The following is a 27,252-nucleotide window of genomic DNA, read 5'->3' on the forward strand; positions in this document are numbered from 1 at the left end:
CAAGTGCAGCCACAGATGAAGACTCGTGAATGCTCGGGCCTGGGGAAAACTGTGGGAAAAGCCCATGCAGCGGTTGTTATCAGGTGACACACAGCCACACAGCAAACTGGATCACCCACAGGCAGGTGGCCACATCCAAGAGACATGTGTTCCTTTCACTGGCAATCTTAGAAGCTCAGAGGACTGGTACCATGGCTATTCCATGAAACCTGCAGCCACATGGCTTCACTTGCCCCTGATGGACCTTTTCCTTCTTCTTAGGGAGCATCTCAGATGGGTGTGATCACTTCACTAGAGGTCACTGAAGAGAGCTCTCAATTGTTGCTCCTTCTGGGAATCTGCTGTGAAAGTGCCATCACAGCGGCCTTCCTAATACTCTAGGTCGTGGTGGCTGGAGTGTTGGGGTTTTATCAAACTGCTATAAACCTGCCTATGTGGCTTGACTTGGCTTGTAGCGCAACATGCAAAAAAAATAAAATAAAAATGCATTAGACAGGATAGGAGAGCCGTGTGTGCTCTCCAGGAGAGAAAGGCAGAGGAAAACTAGCTGGTGCTGGCTGGACCAGGACCACTTCTGAGCAGACACCAGGGGTCAGTCAGAGACTAAATGACCCTGTTCTCAGCCAAGGAAGGGACTTGGAGGGAGATTAAGTGGCAGCCCAGAATGAAGGGGCAGGTGGAGACTGACCTGTGATCCAGACTCCCTGTCTGGGGGCTGTCAGAGCCCCCTGGGCTTATGCCTTGGGATGGGACTGTCTGGGCGAGGGAGTGCCCAGGCTCAGGTGCTTGGGGCTCCCTCCTGTAAAAACACAATATATAATACAAAGTCTAAGCCAAAAACTTGTTTAACATCACGTACAACAGTGAGGAAGATGCAAAAGCTTTCGGGGGGGGAACAATACATTAAACAAGGATATCTTGTGTTGTTAATTAGCAGAGTATGCATTTGTGGTGCATGTTTTAATTCATGTCCCAATGTTTCATCATCCTTTGGGATGATGAGATACTAAAAGGAATGTTGAAATAACAGATCTGATAATACCTCTTAGTCTAAAAAAAATTAAAAAGATGTGTTTTTCCATGGTCATTCTGCTCCTCATACGGTCACACAAATGATGTTGCTATATCAGAGGCAAATGGGATTATTTAACAAATATGGAAAGTATTAAAAAAACTTGTCAATATAATTCTTAATATGCTATGTATTAGTATTCCTTCTAAGAAAAAATGTGTATGCAGTATAGTGCCTGTACAATAAGGTGTGTGGTCAGCTTCACAGACTTGGCTCCATTTAGGTAACATGAGACACGTAACCCAAATCTGGAAAGTCTGAAAAACCTGAGGGAATCCTTTATATTTCTTCTTCATAAAGATAATTCCATTATGATCTTTTATTAAATATTTTATAACTGAATTATCTCACAGGCAAGATTTCTCAAGGGCAAGCTAGCAGTACAGTATTTATCATATGATGCGAGTGGGAATTTTACAGGAAAAAAATTGTAAAAATAAGTGATCACTCTAAAAAACACTGTTATGAATCTTGCTCAACACCAAGTATTCTTTGGGTCTTAAACTCATAGTTTTAATATAATGTTGGATCTTTTTTTCTTAGTCACTTGAGTTTTCAAAGCATCGTTATACGAGATACTGTTAGAAAACTAAACAGTAGGAAGTTCTGAAGAACATTTTGCAATTTTATCTGTACTTCTGTGAGCCACTGGGATAAGTTAAGGAGCTCTTTACCAGGTGACCTCATGCAAAATAAATCAAACAACATTCCAAGAAGAGTTTATCCACAATGAGTCCTAAAGCATCCAAGCACTTTGGGGATGTATAAGATAAACTCTAACAGATTAGTTATTTATGATGGAGTTCTATGATGCCATTCTGGACCATGCAATGGTATCACTTGAACCTATCTATTGTTTCTATGGTAAAATATCCTCTAGTAAACTTTGACAAGCCACTTACAAGACAATACCATCAGCAGGAAGGTCCGAATTTCAGGGCAATGTTATTGTCCTGGACTGAAAAAGGCAGGGTATACGATGGAAAAGCTAACATAAGTTTTTGAGAAGCAGTTAACCAATACCTGCTATTCAGGTTTTATTTAAAATATTGAAGTCATAAAGAAGCAACAGAGATCCTGGGAGGAATAGCTAGCACTGAACTGAGATATCAGTAAAAAAAAAAAAAAAGTTTTAAATGGATCAAAAAAAACATGGTTAATTAAAACCAGGTGGCAAGATCCAAAAGCAGAGTCAGGATGTGTTTTATTCCATGGGGCTTAGGGAAGCTTAGTTTTGCTTGTACTTTATTCAGTGGAGAAACAAGCAAACAAAAAAATGTGTTTAACTCATTATGAATGACTTAAATGTAACTTCAGATCCCATCCCCAGTTTAAAAAAAAAAAAATGTGGCTGTCCTTCAAAATGGATAGTGTTGCATTTAGTGACAATGATTCCGTTAAAGAGCAAGTTTAGGTAAATGCCCTTATAAATGTCCCGGGAAGAAAAATTTGAAAGGGAAAGGAATCCCATTAGTCTGAGAGAATGCTTAGAGAGCAGCCAGGAAGCCTGGGAGAAGCGGCGTCACCCAGTGAGCAGTATCATGCTCTAGGACGGTGGGAATTTCCCCCGATGCTTCTAGGCTGTGTGAATATTGGGGAGAGGAAGGGTGACCCCTCTGAAATGGTTGGACCCCAGGTTATGAGAAGAAAGGAATGTTATCAAAATTCCCTTCAAACGCAACCAAGACAGCACAATGGCAGGGAACGGGAGAAAAAGCCTGCAGCGAGGGCCAGACCCCGCACTGTCAGTGAATATTGCTTTGGGCACCGTTGCGGAGATGCCTATGTGAAAGAGAAAAGCCATGGTTAATTTTAAAACGGCAAAAAAGGAATTGAAGAGACAAAACCAAGACCAGAGGCCTGGTTTACAGTTCTCTGCCGAGCTGGTGAATTAACTTTCCACACTAACTGCACAGGACCTTGGATGACAGCCTTTTTCCAGGAGACGTGCAGACTTACTCAGTGGAATTAGACCGAGGTCTAAATCTTTTGCCTCTGATTTTCTTTCTGTTGCCTCCCACATTACCTGAAAAAAGATAGTTTATAGCTAGATTTTAATACAAATAATAAAAAAACCACCATATGTTTAAGTACATCGTATTTCAAGTGAGTGTCATTTACCGCCAGCATCACCCAGAGCACAGGGCTCTACAGCTCTATACAACCATCCCAAGGTGTCTAGTGCACTGGTGCTTTCAAATCCTCTCATTTCCCATCCAAGAAAAAAAGGATCTGAACTCATAATAAATGCCCTTTCTCTGCTGGGAGAAGAGCTAAACAGCTTACAGAAAAGAGCAAGTCTTTACAAACAGGAGCCACAGAAGATAGAATTTGGGTTATGTGGACAGATGGGTTCAGAATGCCACCCTGTACCTTGCCAAGAGTTACTTCGAGGTCGCCCATTTTCACAGATGTCTGAAATATGCTTTGTGTCTGGAATCCTTTCACTCCAAGAATGAGAGAGTCCGTTTGACCTGAAATTGAAAATGGGTATACGTTGTGCAAAAATATAACCAAATGAATGTTTAGAAATCATTAAGCAAAACTTCTAAGCGTTGCTGTGCGTTAAATAAATCAAGAAAGAAAAAAATCTAAAATGAAAGAATGAGCAGAACATGAACATCTTCATGAAAAAGGCAAAATTACACGACATTCAATTTAAGAAAAGTCAAATACAATGGAACCCCATTACAACAGTTTATCACTGAAAAGCATCAGCATACAACGCAAGTCAATTACACTCCCCAGAGCACAAACACTATGTAGAGCAAATTCACTACATATTTTGGTTATACAACCCAAGTAGCAGAGTTGTAATGGGGTCCCACCATAGATGTTTCTTAATTGTAAAGCAATGGTTTCCATTCAAATATTATGAGAACATGGACTTCCAAGAGATTTCATTAAGTTTGTTCTATTTAACCTGGCTAAACTTCATCAGAGTAATACTTAGTTTTTTTTTAAAAAAAACACAATAAAATTATTTTCTGAGAATTGGCATTTTCTCCACATATATGGCACCCCCAAAATGTACTTAACTGTCCAATGAGTGTTAACTGTTAGTTAACTGCCCAATAAGTGAGCTGAGTCATATGTTTGTCGTGGGAGTATCTCTCACAAAGGCCATGCACCATGAAACCCTTCTGCTATTTAAATGAACTGTCCTGGCATCTTTAAATGAATTGTCTACAAGAAGCAAAATGTCCACACCTACCTTGAACCACACAAGAAAATTATTTTAACAAACTACATATACTTAGAAGTCACATAATCTGATACTATTTTTAACTGCTTAAAAGTCATAACCCCTTGAGATTTTGCTAAAATCTGGGAATGATTCAAGTCAATACTTCAAACCCTTCTTGAGCTACTGTAGAAAATAGCATGATACTTAAAAATCTTTTCCACATAGTATTCCAGTTAATGCTAATAATGCCTATTTTATAAGGAACTTTCTTCTATTGAATAAAAATAAATCGACACAATTATTATATATGAATTCCCTAGATTGGAACTTTTTCAACATCATTTGCTAATTAAGAATGATGCCCCTTTTGTACAGGACAACAGAAATTCTACTGGGACCCATTGATTTCTCCACTTATTTACCATATTATTTACTTTAACATTAAATATTTGACTGAGAAAAAAAGTTTACATGCTGAGAGAACTTAAGTAAATCTTATTCTCTTACTCCAGAAGCCCCCAATAAATTAAAAGAATAAATTTTTAACATCCTTCCATAGAATTGTACTTGTGAAAAAAACAACAGTATTTTTACTTTTGTTTTAAGCTGTGCTATCTTAGTAAAAACACCCTTTGACGCTTAAGGTAGTTCCACACAAGGTGGAGTTCCCCGATCTCCCCAATGTCTTCAACTGTCCTTCCTGATTATTTATAAAGAGTGAAATCCACTGCAGACTTTTTACAGATGATTCACTCTCGTTAGAACTCCAGGAGAGATCATGCTTCTTTTCAATAAACTAACAATTTACCTTTCAATCTATAAAGTTACTACTATGCCCAAAGTAATAATTGGGGCTATCAATCTTTTTTTTTCTATATATTATACCCCTACCAACAATTTAAAAAAGAATAATTCTCCACAGGAAGATTTTAACGTCTTTCAATGAACATCTTCTTTCCTAAAACATCCCACCTATTTATTTCTGCTATCAGTTTATTTTATTAAGCAATTATAAAGCATGCAGAATTCTAAATAGTGTCATACATCTTAAGTTCCTGGAGCAAAAATATAGCATCAAAGTTTAAGACATATAAATAATATCTTAACCCCATCCACAATATTATAGGACTTAAAGCATTAAATATATTTAAATTTAACTGGCAACCAAGCTCTAAGTCATAAAGTCTAGAAATAATCATTCCAGGCATAAAAGGCAAAATCATAATATTCAAATATATGATTCACAGAGAAGCGGTCTTTTTTTTTTTTTTCCACAGCAAGCTTAGCTTTGATATATTTACAATTAAAAAAATAGTTAACACAGCATTCATATTACCAACTTATTTTAACAGCTGCTTTATCGAAGCATGACAGTAACCTTTTTCTTTGACTACCAAACATGACATAAAGCTCACCATTTAAAATATGGTAGAATACTAAGTATAGTTTCTTAAGCCATATAACGAGCAAGATTGAAAAGCTGTAGGGTTTTTATATAGATTTAACATTATTTGTTTTGTTTTGTTTTGTTTTGTTTTGTTTGGATTTCTGGTCTGATTTGTTAAACAAGTGGTTCTGAGCATATGGCATTTTGAATCAGAGTAATCAAAGAACAAAGGATACTATTTTTTTTTAACATTCAAGAAAGAAGGAAGAAGTAATCAAACCTGCTGCAAAATAATGAAATGTTCTGACTAATGGAATAATGTGTGATGGAACAGGTAGAAATCTGAAAATGCGACAGAAAAGCAGACCTCTTCTTAGAACTAGATGCTGAGTTTGTGCTGACTCCGGGAGGAATGTCGCTATAAAAAGAGTCGCCATCTCCAGGCTTTTTTACATAATCTCCCTGGGGTAACTGTCTAAGGCATAATAAACATTTCAGAGTCAGAAAACAAGACACACACACATGAACACAGACATATACAAATATTATTTCAGGAAAAAAAGAGGGAGGGATAATGATCTACATGAGTCAAATCCATAACAACACATGAGATTATTCATACATGTGACAAGTTCAAGTCCTCCTAGAGATCAGAAATGCAGTTGCTGAAGCCTTTACAGTCCGAATGAATAAAGCTTTGCTTTAGGGGGAAAATACAGAAAGGTGAAGTTTTTCATTGTCAATCCACTATACTTAGGGTGTTCACTGCAGCTTTTGTCTTAAAAAAAAAAAAAAAATGGTGCCAAAGGAGCCGTGTTGGACAGTCAGTCCTTGCCCAGAGAAGGCATCATTTTTTTTTCACCGTGGTGAATAAACTATTCATGATTTCTAAACATTATATAAAGTATCCTTGATTGGTCTTTAAAAAAACAGATGGGTTTCTAAGCTATATTCTATAACTTAATCCAAATAAACTCTTATTCAAGGTCTCTGTTCAATTTGGAACTTCACTGTTCATTGCACAAAAATATGAAGAAGTTGAAAAAGATTCAAAGGTGAGTCAAACATATAATTCCATAACTGCACAGTAGAAGATGTAAAGGAAGATAATTTAGCAAGAGGAAGAAAGGATTGAAAAATAGCCAAATCTTGATGACATGATGGAAGGATAATTGTAAGTGGTTGTGAGTGACCTCGGTTCTCTATCTCCACTGTCGGAGTGCAACAGGGGGAAATCTGCCCCGTGATTGACTCTACTCGCTCTGGTGATTAATTCACGAAGATTGGAACAGATTCCTATCCCTTCCTCTGTCTGAAGGGGTAGGGTGAAAAACTTTAGATCGGACTACCTAGTCGGCCCCCTTCCTCAGCAGTTAATCTAATCATTTGCCAGTGCCTGGCCCACGAGCAGCCAACTGAATAAAACACTTGATTCAGTTCCATTCAGTACTATTGTTGGAGGGCACGGACTAGGGTTGGATGGAGAATTTCAAACAGAGCTGTTCTGAAAAAGGTCTCCAACAATGGTGCACATTTGCTAGCTCCTTTTCTCATTTGGTTATTCCTTAGTTACCATGCTAGTCGTGATTACTTGCTGATGCTAAATTCTATCCAAAATATACCACTTTCAGATGTTTGCTTCCTTATGCAAACACTGTTTCAAATGTTTGAAGTACTTGGTCATTCACTCTTCTAAAGTACCAAATATTCTCACTTATATTATTTCAATCCTATATATGTATTCATACATCACTACAAATCTGAAGATTTTCTGACATAAAGTACATATGTTAATTTGTGAAATTAAATCTACTCCTCCCCTTGAAAGAAAGAATTCCTCATTAAATTTATAAGACTAATTTTATCTATAATTCTTTGATACATAATCCTTCAAAATATTTTTAACCCTTTAAGTGACTTCAGCTCATAATTGTAATCTTCCTGTTCCCCAGTACATTATGGAACATTAATTTTATTGAAAATATAATACAATTCTTCCACATTTATAGTGTTAATAATATAAGACAAATAATATATCTTCTTATGCAAGAGATCTTTAATCTCTGCAATTATGTTTTTTTCTTGCAGTGCATCAGTAAAATTGTCTATCAATGCTTGAAAAATGCTCTCAATAAAATCAAAGTTCTCTATGTTGCCTTTTGAATCATATTAATGTTTATAAAGGAATTCCAGAGAATATCCCCTCAACATCACATTTCCAATAATAATCTTTATGCTTAACAACTCATGTTTGTCATTATTACCTTTAATGATAATCTTTCTAAGCTGATGAGATGTAGCTCACTAAATTCAAATTAAATAAAGACAAGTTCCAACTACACTTGACTTTTCCCATTAATTCCTCCAAATTACCTTCTCCTTGCATGTCTCTGGCATTTAGGCATTTACCAAGGCCTCCTTAGCTGATAGCACAGGATTACATGGATTACCTCTAACAATGGATGGGACCCAGGTTTTATTTTTTTAACTGAGCATGTTTTACCACTCCTTCAGTAATTTCTGTGCAGTACATACTCTTCTTTTGCATAGTGTACAAACATCTTACATGCTAAACATATCGTAAACTATGCTTTTCAGTCAGAGGGCTGGAAGGGAGTTTAAGTTCAATGAATTTCTGGGACAGCTTGTTTTTTTACCCCAGTCAGGTCATATTCTTAGCTATTTCAAAATACAGAAACTAGTTTGCATTCTTAAAATTCCATTAGTACTACATGTAACTTTCTTCCCATAGTAAATACATAAAAATGTTAATGATTATTAATTTTGTTAAAGATCTCAAGCATAAAATTGAACACCTTTCACGGTCTAGAAATGGACCCTTTTCAAATATCCATTATATATTATAACAAATCTATATCTTCTTGTTTAACCTTTAGTGAAGATAGAGAATATCAGGTCCCCATGATCAAGAAAATAACATTTCATCATTTGTTATAAAAGATCATAAATGACCAACTTAATGATCTCTTTAAATTGAATTTATTTTTCTAGTCTTTGTGTCTTCCTAAATTTTGGTGGTTTCATAGAATTTTGGAATCTAGCAGTGACTTGAATATCACCTTAGGTGGCCTGACCAGTGCTAAGTTTTATAATAGGAAAAGTACATCATATTTCCCATGTCATATGTAAATATCTTAGACATGTGCATGAATTTTAAAAATAAATAATGACCAAAAGAAAACAAAAGCTTATTTAAGTAAATTCTTTTTACTAAAAAAAGAATTGTGAGGGAAGTCTGATCTTTCCTAAAAGGGTCCATTGAACCATAGTATTTAATTTAATAATTCTTGCACATTTTCCAAATGAGAATACAATGAAAAATGTTTTAATGAAATCTTAACCTTAATCCTGAAGGAGACATTTCTCCAGTGCTTTGTCAGTATCTGGGCTGTCTATCATTAAAATGATTACTTTACTGTTTTAAAAAATATTATGCAATGTGTACCAAGTCACACTGACAGATGCATGACTATCATTGAAATAATAATAAAAAAACAAACCAAGAAAGGCTTGAAAAAAAGGAGGGAGGTTCACAAGCAGAAAACAAAAGTGGCTAAAATAGGTGGGAGAGAAGAGAAGTGGGGAAGGGCATTTCTGCTGAAGGCATAGATCAGTAACACGTGATCTAATTGCTCATTCTATTTCTCCTCAATCACAATGATGTGTGTTCATTTCAGACAAAGAAAGATAATATTTAAGCTGAATATAGATGTCTTATAAATCCAAGTTCAACTGATGTTTTCTTATTCTATTGCTATTTGCAAATCTGTTTGAAAACTGAAACTCAAACTTACAATTCTTGTTATAAAGTGTACAGCTGCTAAGTCCTAAAGCAATTATGCTAAAGTATAAGCAATAGCATCAACTGAAAAAAATCATGGAGGCCTTCTTCCCTGAAGACTTTAACGAAAAGGACCAACCAATAGCCATCCTTCTAACTAGAGGATGTATAAGAACTCTCCCTGGCTCCCAGGCTCCATGGCTCTACCCTTCACAAGATGACCCTGGCAGGTTTAAAGTGATGTCATTCGTGTATGGGCTTCTGCCTCCACTCTGCCCCAGAATGGAGCTTCTATATTCCATTAAGCCATTTGCAGACAAAAAGGAAAAAGAAAAAAAGAAGGGTTTGCTTCTTATCTTTTCATCAGACCTGCAATTAAACCTATCACAAATTCCTTCCTATAATGAAAACCATGAGGACATGTTCTCAGAGGAAAAATTTATTAGGTATCTTCACAGAATTACTTGCCTGACCTCTCCAATATTTTGAAAGTGATGCCCAATTTGGCATTTCTGAGCCATTATGTAATTAACGTAAATCTGATAACTGGCCACCTATTTAATATGGTCTTGCATTTAGTGTCAAAGCAAACTTTTAGGTTCATCAATTCTTTCACCAGCTTAACCAGTATGTGCAGGGCTCGCTTATGTCGATGAATGCCGCCTTCCTCTCTGAGAACCACATCCATCTCTTTCATTTGAAGATCAGAGTAACACAAAGTCTTTGGAGACCACATACCAGTAACTTCCCTTACCATAATGCTTTACAGATGACAAAGAACTCTATCTGGTTTGAGAGTTGAGGAAAGTTTAAGTGATTTCCCAACACCACATACTAGCAAGTAGGTGTCTGATTCCTTGTCAATTGGTCCTCTTACCATGGAACCTCAAAGAAAAACTCGATTTAAAGGCAAGGACAACTCAAAATTCTCATTTCTACTTCCTGGCATCCTTTGAAACTGGGCACATCTTTATTTGAGTATCTGAAGATATTTTTACAAGACTGTAAATTTCTTAATGCATGCCTTTGTCCATTAGCCTTTCCACTTTCTCTGTAATCACTTAACATATATTCTCAAAAAGAAAAATCTTTCAGCAGATATTTATATATTCATGGCTTCCTGATCTAAAGTCCATTCTGCTACTCCTCCACTGTGAGAATTATTGTATAAACCCAAGAATCATTAGCTATAGACAAGGGCAGAAATAAATCAAGGTTGTGTTAAAACAAATCAAAATATAGAAAATAAATGTCTGCTTAAGATGTTATTTAAATCTAGTTTAAAACATAAACTAGATTCTAAAAGAGGAACCAGATTGAGAAAATGATGATCAGTACTACCAACAGACATGAAATCATACCAAGTACACAGAGTCTTAGTGTAAACATCTCCTTAACTACACCTATGCATATATTGAGTGAGAATAAGACTGGTGCACAGCTTTACATATTCATCATTTTTTTTTTTTGTACTGTGGACAACTCCTTTATTCTGGACGGTGTCCCTGGTGAGGACACATCTTGGAGCACTTTACTTTCCCTTTTATATAGTCAGCAATATTAAATCACATCACAGCTTTAGCTCCTACGAAAATGGGAGCTGAATCATCAATTTTTTGTCTAGTTAGCCTAATTCTGTTTTTCCCTGAAGAAAGCCACTAAACTTAGATTTCTGATATGATGATCAACTTCTACTCAACAGAAAGCTTAAATGGCTCCAGCTCTTCTCCAGTGTTTCAACACACAAGAGTTTTAAAACATGGCACAGAGAAATCTAATTGTTTTTAAATTTTAATTTAACTTATTAAATTAATACAATTTCATTTTGCCTGTTTTACTTTTTGCATTCATAAGGAGTTAGTTACTCCAGGGAAAGGTCTATTTTTTTTTCTAATACTGATGTTAACTGACCAGGATCTCAGTTGGTACCCTGTGGGCACCATTTATTTATGGAGACTGTAGATACTTATGGCTAAATCTTATAGAAATTTCAAATTACAACATGGAAGGAAAGAGAAGGTAAAGTTTACAATTTTCACTTGTGAAAAAATGAAAGCTGTGGTTGGGCCTGAAGAAGTCTTGCCATGTTTATTACATCTTATTCCTAATCAGCCACAGGCATTTAATAAAACAGTAAGGAAAAGCTAAGTAAGTAGTAATCTGCAAAGATATCTTGAGTAGAAAACTAGTAACTCTCTGATGTACAAGACCTGCTCTGGGCTATCAATTTCCAGGATATTTCATTTTGTATCAATAGCTAACAGCATTAGTACTTTTTAAAATGAAAAGGGTGTACTCAATATGGGCTAACTTAGATTTATTTAAAAAATAAATTCTTACAGATCTATAGAAATGTTTTGTATCCCTTTTTATGCTGTAGATTAAACATAGATTTTAAGGTTATGGATGAATGGGGTGCCTGACTATGGGCTTTTTTTTATTAAAAAAAAAGTACACTAGACAATCAGATTCCAACTATGCAAAGCATTTCTTTAACTACCTGTACAATTATCTATTCAGTACAAAAATATTTTCTTATGCAGAGATTAAAAAGGGCTCATCACGTGCCAGGTTATTCTCCCGATCACAACACTGTGCCCATAGGAACTGTATCACTTGTGAGTGGAAGTTACTGATATAACAACAGTAACGAATAAACAATAAATCCCCTCCAAAAGTACTAGGCAATAATATAAACATGAAGGAAAGCTAATTAATGTAAACGGTGACACCTTAACATAGAGGACACTTGTTTTAGAAGGAAAAAAATCCATTTCCCCATAGATTACTATAAAAGTAACACAAATAATTGTAATATTGCTGGATGAAAAAAACATTAAAATTAAATAATATTTTAAAATTAATACATTTCACAGCACCATTATTAAAATTATCATTTTAAGGTCATGAAAAATCAAGATTAGTGTATGACTACTACAGCATAAAAAAAGTAAACCTGACTTATAATTGCATGTATGAATTCCAAAGATGCAAATAGGATTTAAAACTTTCAGTTGTATGTTGATTATTCTCATCACATACCTCTGTTCTCGATAGTTTCTTTTCATGGACAAGTAGAGAGGGGGGAAAAAAAGAATTAATTACCTACAAAAGTACATTAAGAGAGAGCATTAAACATAAAAGCTCTAGCATTCATTGAAAGGTCTCCACTATAGGATTCTGACTAGCAGAGTTAAAACAGGGAATCCAAAGTCACAAAAACACACATTTCAGTTATCTTTAGGAGAAGAGACACCAAAGGATTAATGACAATATTTTCAAATAACTATTTTTAAAGCATAAAAACTACAGCTATTAAAGAGTAACTTTTCTCAAAATCAATTGCATCATATTAAATACTGTATTCAGTAATGTTCTAAAGTCAACCCTGTTTCAAATACAGGTTTTCAGATGTGTATATTGCTTTAAATAATAAAATTAAGTAATCAAATTACTTATATAAATTGTTTTAAAAAATAAAAATCATAATCCATTCCTTTTTAGATACAATATATACCCTAACTAAAGCAATACCTAAGGATTTAAAGTAGGAGAACATAAGTGGACACTAGAACATTTTATTTCATCATGTGTGATAAATTAGAGTGAGTTAATTCACAGCTATTATGGGCCTCCTAAGTTATTACTACTTACTCACAAACTTCAAATTAGAAATACTGTGTTCAAAGTTTAGTCTCCTGTATTTTACGTGGTCATATACTACAATAAAATTACATGTTTTAAAATAAACCAATCTGAAAAAAAATGTGTTCTAGAGGATGTGGTATTGAGGCACCAGTGACTTTTAACACAAAAGAGTTAATTTATAATTTTCTATCATGACCTAATTAGGTGTTAATATTTTGAGGACAAGTTAGAAAAGTCAGCCAATTGAATAGTGGGCTCTTTCCTTCAAGGTCAAGACAATGTTTCCTCAGGGATTTTGTTTGGAGCACCGTTACCTGCCGATCTATTCTGTGTGCCCAATAAGTATCTCCTTTAATAATGAGCTAATGAGGTTAAAAGTGCCAATTAGTTACTTATTATTTTTCATTCCTGAAACCATTAGATGGGGGGAAATATAAGCCCTGAATCTTTTTATTCAACATATTTTACTTTATTTTCTGTCAATCTGATTACCTGAGTGGTCCCAATGAGTATTCCTTATTTCCTATTCTGCTATTTCCCGACTCACTCTAAGGCTTGAATAAAGGGTAGAAAGTTTAATTGGAAGGATTAATGAGAAAATAAATGAGCTCTCAGGTCCTAAATCCATTTTTTGAATTTGAAATAGAATATGTGGAACATCATATTAATAAAATTAATTTTTGTATTAACATTTTCTACATTCTCATTCTATTTTTAAACATATTATTTATAAGTTTAGTAACATTAAAGTTTTCATCACTTAGGTTCAAATTATTTATGAAGATGATACTGCAGTACAGAAAAAATTTGTCTTTTTCCTTAATGAATCTGCAAAGTACATATATTTAGAAATAAAAATAAAAACAATGACACTTCAAAATTTTTCATAAAAATAAGAAATGATATACAGAAAGAAGTACTTTTAATTCTAATCATTAAAATAAATGAGCACAGGTCATTTCATTAGCAATAGAAGATGTTTAGGATTTCGTATTTTCTGAAAGGTTATTTTTTCCAAGATTCTACAAATGAAATATTGTCCTGGCTGGTGTGGCTCACTTGATTGGAGCGTCATCCCATACACCAAAAAGTGGCAGGTTTGATTTCTGGTCAGGGCACATACCCAGGTTGTGGGTTCGATCTCTAGTTGGGGCATGTGTGGGAGGCAACTGATCAATGTTTCTCTCTCACATCAATAAAATGTTTCTCTCTCTCTCAAATCAATACAAAATTTTAAGAATGTATTAAAAATTAAATAACAACTTGCATCAGTAGGTGGCAGAAAATCACACAATACAGAACTAACAATTTTGCTTCCTCTTTCACATGAAAATGAAACCACTGAGCTACTTCAAAATAACACTTGTGATGGCAATTACTACATAAGTCTTGCATCAGGCAAGTCAAGGATATTGTGTAGCTCCAAGATGGAGGTAATTCACCTGAGGTGTGAGGGGAGATCAAACAATATTCAGAAAAGCCTTCCTTTCGGACTATAACTTTATAACTCCAAATGTTATGCTGAAATCAGCCTGTGCAAGTGTAAGTATACAATACACTTAATGACCTGCACATCAAAGAGGCCCAGAGGTATTGAGCATCTATGAGCTGGTACAGAGTGAGACATTCATTTAATCAGGGCAAACCATTACTATTATGCTGTGCTCTCCTTGCTTGCTATGCTAAACGTTACTATGCTGTATGTGCTATGTTAATAATGCTTTCGTCAAATGGCTTTCTGTATTTTAACGCTTGCAGCAAACAAACTAACCACTCTCTCGTTTCAGTCAAAGAAATTCCTTCAGGGTTCTGACCTCACCACAAGCAACAGCCACATACACTTTTAAAGGTATTCCCTTAAATTCAACTGATTTAAGATCATGCCAGGTGCTAATAATAACAGCAAACAATTACATAGTGCCTATCTATTGAAAGCTTTGGAGTAATTTTAAAGTCTGAAACATTCTAATTCCCATGTCTTCATTGAACTAAGTTTGGTCTATGAGGGGGGAAATGCTATAAAGTAAGGTAATGCGCAGAGTGCCTAGCAAAAGTCACAGGACTCACAAATGGAGAAACTCTAGGGCTGGGAGCTGATATAGCATCAGAATCAGCACAACTATGAGCTTTAAGTTGAAATATTAAAGAGAACTTAGGGTTCACCTTGTTTAAGTTTTAATTTATTAAAATGAAATAAATTATTTGAATATTAAGGACACTTTTCACATCATAAGATTGAAGTAGTTAAGTAAATGGAACATATTAAATATGTAAATGTTTGGAATATTTGAAGCCATTTACTTAGCTAAATGGTTAAGGGGATCTGATTTTCAAAAATTATATGGCATAACTTTTAAAAATTTATAAATTGAACCAAAAAAATTTGCAAGGCGAACTTTGACGCATAAGGAAGGAATTGGGCTTTTAAAAGCTATAACTGAAAGTTGAATTTCAATTTTAACAAACATCTCTAAGCAGTCTTTTCTTCACACAAAAACACCCACATATTTAACAAATAGTGCCTCCTTTATACTGGCTGTGCAGATGAAGAGGTTTTGCCCTCAGCCCCGGGCACGGCCATCGCAAGCACTCAGTATCAGATCTGCGGCTGCTGCTCTTGTTGCTATGACTGTTATTATTAAAGCACTGTGCTCTCTAATTGACAATCTTGCCTAGATTTCTGGGTATGGTTTAAGACAAGATAGAACCTGTGTCCCTCAAAGAGTAAACCAACACAACCTCTGTGTAAGACACAATTTAGACTGATTTTACTTCACATAATGGGTTTTTAAAAATATATATTTTTACTGATTTCAGAGAGGGAGAGATATAGAAACATCAATGATGAGAGAGAATCACTGATGGGCTGCCTCCTCCTGCATGCCCCCCCGCCCCACCCCTGAGGATCGAGCCCAAAACTCAGGCATGTGTCCTGACCGGAAATTGAACAGCGACCTCCTGGTTCATAGGTCAATGCTCAACCACTGAGCCACACCAGCCGGGCTCACATAATGATTTTAAGACAATATTTGGTACTTTTAGAACAGATGGGAGTTATCTCAAACTCTAAAAACAATGATAAATTATTATCACCTCGAATCATGCCAAGTACAATCATTGATTGAATATTGAGCCCGATTGATTTTCACCGACACAAAACTTTATAGGTGTTTAATTCTCTTGAACAAAATGTTTTAAAGTATACTTTGATAGTAAAAATACTGAGATATTTCACTTACTTATAACCCCATGCAGTCATTCCTAATATGAGGGCCAACACTAAAATGGTGCCAGCAATTATGCCTATTATGATATTGGTACCAGCAACACCTGGAGAGAAAAAAAGGAACAATGAAAATCAATCTCTGGGATTGAAATTTTGATATAAAATTCTTTCAGGAATTTATTCTCCAGATTTGTAATCCTCACACCAACAACATTATTTTAAGGTATTTTTAAAGTAGGTATTTTTTAAAGGAAAGAAAAATCAACCATAACTTAGCAATATGTGTCAATATTGTGTATGTTCCAATTCTTGCCCTGATTATTTCTAAGTAATGGTGTGACTTTTGACAAGTAACTTAAGTCTATGGACCTGAATAGCAGCATCTCTGCATTAACTGCTGGAACAAGCTCCAGACCACCATTGCTAAGACTACAGATACCAAACTCCTTTTTTTCAATCCTCAATCGAGGATATTTCTCCATTGATTTCTAGAGAGAGTGGAAGGGAGGGGGAGAGACCCAAGAGAGAAAAACATCGATGTGAGAGAGACAGGTCAATTGGTTGCCTCCAGAACCGCCCGACTGGGGCAGGGGGTGGAGCCTGCAACCAAAGTACATGCCCTTGACCGGAATCAAATTCGAGACTCTCCAGTCCCTGGGCCAGTACTCTATCCACTGAGGCAAACTGGCTAGGGCATATACCAAACTCCTAATTATTCTAAACTCTATGATTAGAGTCACATTGGCTAAGATTTTGAACCTGTCTGTATGGTCAGAATGAACCTTTTTTCTCATCCTTTGGAGATGAACTTGTTTCAGGATTTGAGCATTCTTTAATCCATTTGGGCCACTCTAGCTTTTAGAACTGCACCTGTTATTTCTGACCCATGTCCATAAACCCTTTCTGGACACTCTGGCCAAGGTTACTAGTTCTAGAATTACACACAGTTCAGGCTATAGAACTGAGGTTGAAAACAAATGAGAATCTATAATAAAAAAATATTAAAGTCAAACAAAATTTGGACCTTTGTAATACTTTCAACAATAAAGATAAATTTTTTTAAGTCAACAAAAATTTTAAAAATCAATTCTATTTCTTTTCTTATTTATTCAGTCCCCAAATATAAAATTATTCTTTTAAATTCAGACAGTTAAGTATGACTACTTTCTTTTTTTTAAAATAAATATATTTTATTGATTTTTTACAGAGAGGAAGGGAGAAGGATAGAGAGTTAGAAACATTGATGAGAGAGAAACATCCATCAGCTGCCTCCTGCACACCTCCCACTGGGGATGTGCCTGCAACCAAGGTACATGCCCTTCACCGGAATCGAACCTAGGACCTTTCAGTTCACAGGCCGACGCTCTATCCACTGAACCAAACCAGTTAGGGCTATGACTACTTTCTTAATTAAAAAAATATGCTAGGGTTTGTTGTCATCACCAAACAAGTACTGCACAAAACTTGAAAAAGAAATCTCAGTCTGAACACTAAATTCAATATTACATATCATTACAAGTTAATGGAAATGATCAGTTTCACAATGTGGGCCTAGCTGCATATTATAACTCATTATTGTCTGGATTTAATTGATATTTGAGTGATAACAATAATCCAAATGAAACTATCTGAAGGGCAGTGTTCTCCTTCCTTGTGTATAAAGGCTACATAACGGTACCAAGTTCAGGACCTACCGTTGCCAGACAGAGTTATACCAGTCTTTTCATCATCGTTGAGAGGGAAGTAAGTGCTGCAGTCAGCACCGGTCCAGTGCATGTTACACACACACTTCAGCTCATTACTGCAAACCTGAAATCCAAAATCATCCAGAGGGAAAGTCAGCTCTCTGGTGCAGAGGCATGAAAAATAAGCATTAATTTCTAATTATTATATGCCTAGAATCTGATGGGACTGAAAAATTATCAGTACTTTCTTCCTAATGCTAATTACTTACTTCTTACCCATGTACCTAAAAAATATTTTCAAGAGATCAACGGTTGACCCAAAGGGAATAAGAAATTTTAACAGAGAAATAAATGTACATGTCTAAAAACATCAGTGAAGTTCTTGTTTTGAATTTCATTAACTTAAATTTTATAAAAGGGAGATTTTAAAAACTAGGCAGAAATAAAATCATTGTCCAATGATCCAATACAAAGGTTTCTTTCTTCCGAAGAATCTTTATAATTCAGCTATTCATCTTTTAGGAAGCAGGTAAGATCAAGAGAAACCTGACAAAGAAGAGGGGAAGCCTGATGCGCTGCAGTGGTCTGAGAGGAAAGCTTTACAAAGCCATAACCTTGGCACCTCAACGCAAGCTGCAGAGATGAGCTCCCTCACGGTCATGGAAAACAAGAGCTCCCTCAAACAAAGCACAGGGGACAAATTCACATAAAAATGGCACCACATTTTTAAAAATTATCAGATAATATTCTGTCTGCATTTACATATCCAGGAGACCAAATCTATACCTAGATCTTACAATTCAAAGCCACTTCAAATGGAGTGGGAAGTAGGGGAGAATTCAGTTGGGTTTGAGATCAGAGTTCTTCAGTAGGTTTTCACTGGGTAGTTGTCTTTTGTCTGATCTAATTTGTCAGAGGATAACATTCATCCACATCGAAATGTAACTGTAAAATATGAGTAACAGCCCTGGCCAGGTTTGCTCACTGGTTAGAGTGTCAGTCCACAGACCAAAGGGTTGTGGGTTCGATCCCCAGCTCTGGTCCAGGCTATGAGGGAGGCAACCAATCGATGTGTCTCTCTCATGTTGGTGTTTTTCTCTCTCTCCCACCCCGTTTTCTTTCTCCCTTCCACTCTGTCTGAAAATCAATGGGAAAAATATCCTCGGGTGAATATAAAAACATATGATTAACAAATTACAGATCTCAAATAAATTTCTGCAGATTAACAAGTATGCAAGAAGAAAAAGCTTTAGGCTTAGAGTCAGAAAGCCTGAGTTTGATTTCCCATTTCATCACTGTCTTTTATTTTTTCTGGTTTAAAAGAAGTTTTTTACTGCCCAGATTATTTTTCCTTGTGTCTTATTTCCCGCTCCCCTCACCCCCATTTTCTTTTTTTAATAACTATAAATTCAAGCTTAGGGAAGCTTGCCTTTGTCTTGTAAAACAAAACAAAACAAAGCTTTTATATCATTTGCTAACCTGATCTCGTTTTAAGAGAGAGATGATAGTTATCTTGCAAGATTAAAATTTATATCATGAATGATGCAGGTCTAAGTCTGGTGGTACTAAAAGTCTAAGTGAATAAGGTATGGTAATTCATTAGCATGAATGACGAAGAAAAATGTCTTTTTTCTTTTCCACTTTCCACCCAAAATGTATTTCCCCCTAGTATCCTCTTATTAAGGAAAGGAGACTTAGCAGAGCCCTTTAAAGAAACAGAGCTACTTAATATACTAGTAAGCCTTCTCTATTCTCCTGTGCAATAAGAATTCCTATGCTTTGGAAAAGAGCAAGGCCTCCCTAAGGAAATTCTTGGCATATCCCTGGGGACATGCATGGAATGACGAGGACTACAGGCTCATAATTCCAGGACAGAGATCCTATCCCTCAACCGGCTAATACACCGGTTCAAGCAATGAATCTGGAATGAGGGTAAGAAGGAAATCACAGCATATGCAGAATGAAAAAGAACCAGAAATGGTTTCATTAGTATAGGGATTCCTGACTGAAAATGACAAAATGTAATCAATAATAGAGCATGCTTCTTTAACCTATAAACATTTCTGTAGATACATGACCGAAACAACAAAATTTAGTCTTTTAAACAGGCCACTCTTTCTACGTGTCTGTGAGAAACGTTTTCCTAAATTCTGTTTTTATGTCTAGGCCAGTGGTCGGCAAACTCATTAGTCAACAGAGCCAAATATCAACAGTACAATGATTGAAATTTCTTTTGAGAGCCAAATTTTTTAAACTTAAACTTCTTCTAATGCCACTTCTTCAAAATAGACTTGCCCAGGCCATGGCATTTTGTGGAAGAACCACACTCAAGGGGCCAAAGAGCCGCATGTGGCTCGCGAGCCGCAGTTTGCCGACCACGGGTCTAGGCATTCTCCTCAGCTGATTCACACTGGTGTGGCTACAGTTACTTATGGTCTGTCTTAATCAGCCAGTGCCTGGGCCACACCAGTTGTTAAATATTGTGGCCACTGCCCTGCTTTTTACTCCTTTCTAATCCCACTATAGTTTGTTGAAATTTGTCTCTTAGATCACTTGCAGAAAACTGGCATTATAGCATACTAGTGGCCCGGTGCACGAAATTCATGCATGGGGGTGTCCCTCAGCCCAGCCTGCACCCTCTCCAACCTGGGACCCCTTGGGGGATGTCCTGGGATTGGGCCTAAACCAGCAGTTGGACATCCCTCTCGCAATCCGGGACCACTGGCTCCTAATCGTTCATCTGCCTGCCTGACCACCCCTAACCACTCTACCTGCCAGCCTGCTTGCCCCCAACTGTCCCCTGCCGGCCTGATCGCCCCCAACTCCCCCCACCCCGCTGGCCTACTTGCCCCCAACTGCCCCCCTGCCGGCCTGATCGCCCCAACTGCCCCCCCCCGCCAGCCTGCTTGCCCCCAACTGCCCCCCATGCTGGCCTGATCGCCCCCAACTGCCCCCCCTGCTGGCCTGATCACCCCCAACTGCCCTCCCCTCCTGGCCTGATTGCCTCTAACTGCCTCTGCCTTGGCCCCGCCACCATGGCTTAGTCTGGAAGGATGTTCGGAAGGTCTCCCGGAAGCTCTCCTCGTCTAATTAGCATATTACCTTTTTATTAGTATAGATGAGATCACACTAATATAATGGGAAAGCATTTGGTTAGGAAGTTATACTGTTTCTTATTCCCAGGCTTTTGCAGAGGACATGACAGAAATATTCAAATGACTATGACAAAATAACTGTTTACATATCTGCTTAGAAACATGGACAAGCATGGTTTGCATTATTACAGAAGCAAGCAGTTTAGGGTCGTATCTATTTCTGATACAAAGAAATGAGTAATTCCCCATGGCAAGGTCCTGAATACTCACTCCATTTCCTGAACAAACAATGCCTTCTTTATTGCTTAAGCAAGTACTAAAGTTGAAGGAGGCCACAGGGAGACACCTGTGTTCTAAGCACATCATTTGGGGACCACAAGGTGTCCCATCTTCCACATAGCCAAGATCTACATCTTCTTCAAGCTTAACATGCCCACCACTGAAAATAAATGGAGAGGGAAAAAAATGGGATTCCATTCATTCACATTCATTTTGAGAATATGCATAAACACTAAAAAGTAGGCAATATCACTCCCTCTATTTTCTATTTATTATCTAATAAAAAAAATGGTAACATAAGAGTTTTCTGATAAACAGAGAGAGCAATTTAATCTTTTGATCTAACTCTTTTCAGGGATACTAATATATTTTAGGATTTCAATATAATTATTATAACAGTGCTTGGATTTAAATAGCTTTATCATTTGTCCTGGGATATCATGTACAAGTCAAAGAAGCCATTATTACTAGTATTTGATTTGATAAGTACGTAGTTTTAAGATTTCAAACATGTTTTGAACAAAATAAGAATTTAATTTATTTTAACTTTCCCAAAACGATTGCTATATTTACAAATTACATTTGAGAATGGCTTAACTATTGTACATTCACTATTCAATATAGCAAGCCTGCATATAATGTAGGAATTTAAAAAATAAATAATAGATATTGAAAATGTATGTTCATAATCAATTTATCCATATGGTACCATGTCAATAGCTCCATTATTTTTATTCGTTTTTATGAAAATTATACATGCATAGAGTTTAAAGAGTCAAATAGATAACTTAGTTCTTTACTAGTAAATGTCAAAATCTCCATGAAAGATGCATCTAAACATCACTTCATCTTCCTGTGGACTCTCTCCTGGAGTTCCCATCTGGACTTCCTTTGTGCCCGTCTGATCGGGCTGTCCTCTGCACCCGGTGCACAGCTGTGCATCTTGGATTTCCCGTCACTATTCACTGGAGGGTATCTCTCAAGGTGGGGATCTTGATTCCTAAACTCCCTGCCTTTCTCATTCTTAGCTAACTCCTTCATTTTGGTGCAGTACAATTTCCAGTAGCTTCCTGAGAAAAGATTTAAGGGAGTAAATTTGGGGGGAACTTACATATCTAAAAGTGTCATTTTCTATCCTCACCCCTGATTGATATTTTGTCTGGGTACAAAACTCTAGTTTGGGAGACATTTTCTCCATTGTCTTCTGGCTCCCAGGGTTCCTATTTATAGATCCCAATGCCTGATCTTTTTTCCCCCTCCTCTCCGGAAACATTGAAAAAAAATTTCAATGTTCTGAAATTTCATGATGATATGTATAAACGTACCTCTAATTTCACTCATTGTACCAGGCACGTGGTGAGCCCATCAATAAAGAAATTCAAGTTCATCAGCTCTAGACAATACTCTTGAGTTACTCATTGAAACTTTTCTCCCTGATGTTTTCTCTATTATTTCTTTATTATTTTGATTCTAATTTGATGAGCTCTCCTATATGTTAATTTCTTTCCCTCTTTTGCCCTGTTTTCTGGAAAAAAATTCAACTGCTGAGTTTAATCTCAGCCATCATATTTTTAATTTCCAATAGTATGTTTTCCTTCTCTGAATGTTCTTCATTTTGAAAAACAACACTATTCTTGTTTCATGATATGGATACCTTATCACTCCTAAAAATTGATAGGTGGTAGTTTTTCTAGTTGGTTGTTTTTATCTTTCTTTTCCCTTCATGTTAGAAACTTTCTTCACATAGCTGATTAGATAGATGTTTGGAAATTTCAGGGCTTTCTGACTGAAAATCAGTGAGACTGGAGCACTTCATACAACCTTGATATCAATATTGCCTGTTGTTCTTCAATCTGGACACGTTCTATTTTACTACCTCAGCATATAAAGCTCAAATCTTCCCTGGGGGGATGAGCAATACCACTGTAGCTGAGCCAGGGAAGTAATCTGTCAGTGCTTCTTTAATAAATTGTATTTTAGCCCCTTCCCTGTCCCTTAATCCTTTATTCCCTCTTCCATAGTAAATGGCGTTGCCCATGTTTTTTTGTTTTTTTGAGAACTGACAGTATATATTGGCTTAGTTCTCAAATTAGCTTTCTTAATTTTGATACTCATTTGTCACACATCCATTTGCTTTCCACATTCCAAGATGGTGTTGCTATCATCACCTCTCCCTTTCTCTGCCTCCCTGTGAATATATGAATTTTAAAAAATCATTGAGTGTCATTTTAGTGGAATCTCAGAAGAGAGCAAAAGAACATACATATGATTTCACCCCAAAATGCACATTTCTTTTCCTTCATAAAAATAAAATGCAAATTAAATTAAATTCTTACCTTCTTTTTGTCTCTTTTCTGTCCGGATTTACTCAATCATCTATATGGGCAAGATTCTTTTTTGGCTTAACATGCATATGAACTGAAAACAGAATTAATCCTGAACTGCATTCTCAAAGATGACTAATGTTCTCATGGATGGTCAGCGATATTTACCTGCAGTTTAATGTTCTCCCCTGCTGCACAACTAAAGTAGATGTGATTTCACCATCAAGTTCTCCAAGCCGTGGGATATTGCCAATATTGGTACACAAAAGGTAGCCACAAAGCACATCCCTGTGTCAAAAGAGTACCAAGTATTTACTTTACAACCATGTGCAGTGAGAACAATAACCTTATCTCACTTTAGCATTTGTTTTTCATCAACTATATTATTTGTTCATGTTACATGAAAAATAAAATAAGCCCAAATTAGTTTATTCCAGACTTAAAACATGTCCCCTCTGATTTAGAAAAATCTGAAACTCTTATTGGTGCACCAAAATCTCAACTACTCTCTAGCTTTTTTTTTTACTGCCCACTAGTTCAAATATTAACAGAAAGGAAATTACCCATCAAAAAGACTTCTTTTACATATGACTCTCTCTCCCTATAACATGTCACTGGATATGCTAAAACACTTTTTTAATATTTAATAAGTGAATGAATGACCTTTGGATGATTAATCTTTTGGAATACAGCTCTTTCCTCAACTTGTTGCCCCATAATTAAAAAAGAAATTACATACATGCGCACACACACACACTCACACATACACTTTATAGATTCTGGACAACTTAGGCTCAATGTATTTCTCTACTTCTCCAACATTACATACAATTCTAATTTAACTTGTAAAATATTTTCACTGGTGTTAAATACTATCTTACATGATCTCTTTATCTAACACATTTTAATTATTATTAAAATTATAATAATGATAAACCATATTCTAATCAGTATTTTGTGAAGTCTGATTATTAGGCCTTCAAGAGCACATATGAAAATATTAAGCTTTATCAGGTAGAGAAAAGGGAAAAATTAGGACTTGTATCGATCACCAACATAGGAAAAAATGTATTAATTCATTTCTAAAAAATAATGTTTAAACATTATATCATCATTTTTAAAATGCCTGTCATAAATAAAAATGCTTCTTAACACAGAAAAATATAGTCAACATTTTTTAGTGTCCTTTCTGTGTATGTAGCTTATGAAGTACTTTAGAATATATAAAGAAAATTAGACATGATTTTTATCCTGAAGAAAATTAGATGCTGGCTGAAAAAAGAAGTCACATACTAAACAACTATAGAACATAGAGTTGGGGCCAAGGGCCATAAGAACAATACAAAGGGCTGTGGGAATTCTGAGGAAAAAGGGGAAATTATTTATTTCTATATGAAATCCAGAAATAATCAGAAATAATTTATAGAGAAAGTATTGCCCCAGCAGATCTCTGAAGAATGGATAAATTTTTGACTCATCATGAAGGGGGTATAAAGAGTGCTTCCAGGGGAATGACTAGCACAGGCACAGAGTTCAGACAACACAGTGCACATATTAGGGGTGAAAGGCATGCTAGGCTTTGGAAGAGTGGAGAAGGAAACACACAAAAATGGAGGTTTGGGGGCAAATTGTGGAGGAGGTGCAATGCCAAGCTAAAGTTCCATTGTGTTTTTTAAACAAAATAGTATGACATTCTACAAAGTACTTAAAATAGAGTTCTGAAATCAGACTGCCTGAATTCCAATTCTGCTGCTATTACATCTTCATTATAAGATCTTGGTCAAATTAGTAAACTGTGCCTCAGTTTCCTCTTCCATAAAATGGGGAGAACTGACATAAAGACCAAATGACATAGCTCATGTAAAGCATAATACAGTGTGTAGTACACAGTGCGCACTCAATCCATGTTGGATATTATTCTTACTAGTAATTAGCTATGTGGAACCAGTGAAATTTGAACAAAGAGTTGACATGGTCAAAATGAGTCGGTAGAGTATCCCGAGGGCAGCCTGTTAGAGATTGTTGGCATAAAAAAACCTGTTTAGAGGCCTTTGTAATAGCTGAAGAGCTGGTGTAGGTCTTAGTGGGGTCCTTAATGCAACAGGAATAGAAATGAAAGGATGAATTAAAGACAAATGGCGGGGGAGTAAAAGGGAGGAATGGACAGGACGTGCATTTGGACAATGTGCCAGAGGGAAGGTGGAGCCCAGGATCATTCTGAGGCTTCTAATCAGAAGGACAGTGAGATATTAAGACCTTTGAGAAATCAGAGCCAGTTAAGTGAGTATGTATTCTGGTGGCTTTAATTTTTTTTTTCTTTTGAGATGCTGGCAGATGTCTTCCAGGTGAGAAAGTCCTGAGGCAGCGATAAGCATGACCGAGGCCTTAGGAGAGAGGTGAGCATCCATGTTAAGATGTGGGAGCCATCTGCAGAGATGATGCTGGAACAGTGGGAAGAGATGAGAGGCAGCACCCTGCTTCGTGGATGCAGAAAACAGAGAAGTCCTGCTGGCTTAGAAAGTAATGGCTGTCATTAGCTGAGGGAGAAACCGGGGCTGCCTTGAGCACCTCACCGTTTGTTGCACTGTATCCATGTGTCTTTGTCTTTCCCACAGTTGCCCTTCTCGGTCCCTTCAATATTCAGCTTCTCATAGCAGTACTTGTCTGATGCCATCACCTCTGAAGCAGAACAGAATTTTCTGTCAGTGATAGATATAACATGCGAGCTGCTCCAAGTGTTTGCAGGGAAATACCATGTAAGGACTCCTTCACTACCATGCTATCAGTTCCAAAAGTGTGCCCAGGGCTCACAAGCGTTTTCCTTCCCTTAGACATCTACGGCTCATGTACTCGTACGTTTTTCATGACTGCCTGTTTGAAATTTGGAAAACAAATCTATTATCTCTTTGGTAGGTTTCAGCTATAGGTTCCAAGAACAACATTCCTCAGAATTTGGCCACTAATTAGGGAAAGATGCTACCAAATGGTTCTTTGGATAAACAATCCACACTTCAGTCTCAGGGCCAAATATAAAGCACAAATTGCTCACTCAACAACTTTTATTAATCATAAAGACAATTTTATTAAAATAGTTATGCACTAAAATTAAAGAGTGAAGAAACAGGGGTATACTTTCTACCTTGTTTACTAATTATCAACAGCTATCACCCAAAAAACACACCTCAAAAAACAAAACAGAAAAAACACAACTTCCCCGGCCAGTGTGGCTAGGTGGTTGAGCATCAATCCATGAACCAGGAGGTCATGGTTCAATTCCCAGTCAGGGCACATGCCCAGGTTGCAGGCTCAATCCCTGGTAGGGGGCAGCCGATCAATGATTCTATCTCATAATTGATGTTTCTCTCTCTCTCTCTCTTCCTTTCCCTTTCTCTCTCAGAAATTAATAATAATAATAATATATATACATATACATATACACATATACATACACACACACACACACACACATATATATATACATATATACTAGAGGCCCGGTGCACGAAATTCGTGCACTGGGGGGGGGGTGTCCCTCAGCCCAACCTGC

At 36.5% G+C, this 27,252-nt stretch overlaps 1 protein-coding gene across 15 annotated transcripts in view; it reads right to left on the reverse strand.

The window, feature by feature from the left end:
* Positions 1-27,252, reverse strand: part of ADAM22 (ADAM metallopeptidase domain 22) — a gene marked incomplete at its 3' end in the record, with an annotated part of 173,280 nt that overhangs the window by 11,370 nt on the left and 134,658 nt on the right. For 5 of the 15 annotated variants that reach the window (XM_079785609.1, XM_079785607.1, XM_079785614.1 and 2 more), the window contains 9 exons: positions 26,279-26,384; positions 23,874-23,993; positions 21,373-21,541; positions 18,017-18,131; positions 16,336-16,426; positions 12,491-12,508; positions 3,446-3,546; positions 3,032-3,098; positions 689-799 (listed from right to left, as the gene is read on the reverse strand). In XM_079785609.1, the coding sequence (XP_079641735.1) occupies positions 689-799; positions 3,032-3,098; positions 3,446-3,546; positions 12,491-12,508; positions 16,336-16,426; positions 18,017-18,131; positions 21,373-21,541; positions 23,874-23,993; positions 26,279-26,384 (898 nt within the window). Of the gene's footprint in view, positions 1-688; positions 800-3,027; positions 3,099-3,445; positions 3,547-5,926; positions 6,122-12,490; positions 12,509-16,335; positions 16,427-18,016; positions 18,132-21,372; positions 21,542-23,873; positions 23,994-26,278; positions 26,385-27,252 lie in introns of those variants that run through there. The other 10 variants (XM_079785616.1, XM_079785608.1, XM_079785615.1 and 7 more) reach the window with 7 other exon arrangements.

Source organism: Cnephaeus nilssonii, assembly GCF_951640355.1.
Source record: "Cnephaeus nilssonii genome assembly, chromosome: 12".
Classification (NCBI taxonomy): Eukaryota; Metazoa; Chordata; class Mammalia; order Chiroptera; family Vespertilionidae; genus Cnephaeus; species Cnephaeus nilssonii.